The sequence below is a fragment of the Pinus tabuliformis genome, chromosome 8, assembly GCF_031772625.1.
Source record: "Pinus tabuliformis cultivar Carrire ecotype Pingquan chromosome 8, CPIR1, whole genome shotgun sequence".
NCBI classification, from domain to species: domain Eukaryota; kingdom Viridiplantae; phylum Streptophyta; class Pinopsida; order Pinales; family Pinaceae; genus Pinus; species Pinus tabuliformis.
The window spans coordinates 1,554,427,467-1,554,429,792 of record NC_142294.1 but is presented as its reverse complement, the minus strand read 5'-3'; the positions used below and the strand labels follow the sequence as shown (position 1 = coordinate 1,554,429,792).

Sequence of the window (2,326 nt, the reverse complement as noted above, 5' to 3'; positions counted from 1 at the left end):
CCACGGATCACTGTTTGTTAATCTTTGGAAGTTCATGGAATCGAGTTGGGCGAGCTCGCGGCGGCGCTGGGAGGAGCTCGAGAAGGGTGGCGGAGCTGGGCGGAGGAATTGACGGCGGCCAGAGCCGGAAGTTTTTCCGAGCGGCGCCGGAAACTGGGCCATTCCTCCGCCTAAGTAGACTACTCCCTATATGTTCCTTGTTTATCAAAATGCCCCATCTAATTCAATAAATTAACAGAGACTTGAGCGATTTGTTAACAGAAATACAATTAATAAAAAATATAATGAAACCCTAAATGTTTCACAAAGTGAACATTTTTAGAGAAAACCTAAAATGTTTAACAAAGAGAACGATGTCCACCATGGCTAAACATTGACTACGTGTAAAGAAACTCTGATCGATATCCCACCATATATCCCCGGAAAGCGCGGCGTTAAAGCATAGACCCATATCTCGCCAAAGTCAAGTGGCTGCTATTGTCAGCCGCTGAAACTCTTTCACAGGAGGGGCACATTGTAAGGCCTGACGCGGGCCTCAGAGGTGGCGATGACAATTTCAGGGCTTTCAGATTTTCCAGCTCTATGCGAAGTTTTGTGTTCTCGTGTGCAAGTGCCTCATTATATCTCTTCAGAACCTCGCAGTCCACTTCGATTTTCTTGAGCTTCGTCCTGAAACAAATAAATAACATTTAATTAACGTACAACAGAAATCAGTCCATAGAACTGTCAACCCAATAGGATCAAAAGTTTTCGGAAATATAAATTTGCTCAACAATTGATTTCCAAGTCATTTTTCATAGTTAAGAAAAAGGGACTTTTCATATGAATGTCGACATGCAAAATACAATGAATGAATAACGGGCGAGAGCTGACCTTGCTCGTCTATTCTGGAACCACACCTCAACTTGTCGAGGGCGGAGATTCAACTTTAAGGCCAACGCTTGCTTTTCCTTCTGCGGAGGAAGAAGTAGTTACAGCAGCCAAAAACATGACGAAACACAAACGGTAGAGCAGTAAGTGAATACTGTGAATAGAAACTTACATGTTCGGGCACCCTGTTCTTTCTGAAGCTTTCTTCCAAAGCAACACATTGTTCTCTGGACAGTCTAAGCTTCTTCCTGGAAGAGCCCTCTTCTTCTACATCGCTGAGTACCCTCGACCAAAATCGGTCATTCTCCAACTGGTCGCCATCATCCCGTCTTCGCTTGATCTCCGCATACCCGATCCCGAGGTTAGTCGCGTTGGAATCCACGGTGCTGTTGGACAATGACACATTAATGCCGCCTGCATCTTCGTTGGATAAACAGGACGCTGAGCATTTGTTGGCATCGGATCGCCATGACACAGCTACCTGATGGATGGGAGCCATCGATTCTCCCTTTGATCTGTCGCTGCCAACACCACTGTCTCCTGCACATGACGAGTTTCGTTATTATGATCCAAAAACATCACTAAAACAAGAGACATCAATCAAAACACCATTAAAATAAAATCCAATCCGTTCATGCCGATTAGTTTAAGCTAAGTGTTAAACAGTGCAGGAATATTATACCAATCGATGGTGATGTCTTCTCCCATGGAAAAGTGCCGCGGCCCGAGTCACAGTCTAACGGAAACAGATCTAACTGCAAAGGAGGCCCATTCACTTTTTTTTGCGAAACGTACGTTTCATCCTTTTCTCTGGTGGCTGTCCCGTTACCAATACCAAGTACTACTGAAAGCCCCGCACTGCAATCCTGATCCATACCACTTTGTTTTGTCAAGGTTTCCATAGAGTTGAAATGATTGAAGAAGGTATAAAACAGAAAGGGATTATATATCAGGAGAGAAATTAGGGCTATGGATCCGGAGAGCGGCCTGACTACACAATCTTCAATAATAATTATTATAATAATAATTATGGACTGTTAAAAGTTAAAACCATAAAAGGTTGACCGTCAAACACAATGAAGTTGGTCATTGACACTTTATGGTGTTCACGGCCTAATACTGTATATCTTTGACCGTTAGGTTGGCCAACGAGGATGGTTTCATTATTATTAAAAAAAGACACATGGATTTGCAATTCCTCTAACGCAAACAAAATTTATGACATTTTTTCGAAAGATTTTACACCAACATTTATCAAGTTCGAGGTGGGGGTAATAATGTAGATTAAAAAAAAAAAAAAAAATATGAAATAAAGGTATTTCACGGTCAAAATGGAAGAAGATCCCATAAATCGATTTAATATTTTATTAAGTTTTTATTTTAAAATTTTTATTTTAAACCATATTATTATTTAAAAATTTATTTTTGGAAGAGGTCAGATTGAAGATTTTGATCT

The 2,326-nt window shown here is 41.0% G+C and overlaps 1 protein-coding gene across 1 annotated transcript; it reads right to left on the bottom strand.

Annotated features, from left to right (window-relative positions):
- Positions 1-434: 434 nt before the first annotated feature.
- On the bottom strand, positions 435-1,745 carry LOC149241886 (homeobox-leucine zipper protein HAT2-like). The gene is made up of 4 exons (XM_089370705.1): positions 1,553-1,745; positions 1,043-1,410; positions 874-953; positions 435-669 (listed from the first exon to the last, which is right to left on the bottom strand). Exons 1-4 carry the CDS (start codon positions 1,743-1,745, stop codon positions 435-437), a joined length of 876 nt encoding a protein of 291 aa, XP_089226831.1.
- Positions 1,746-2,326: the final 581 nt, after the last annotated feature.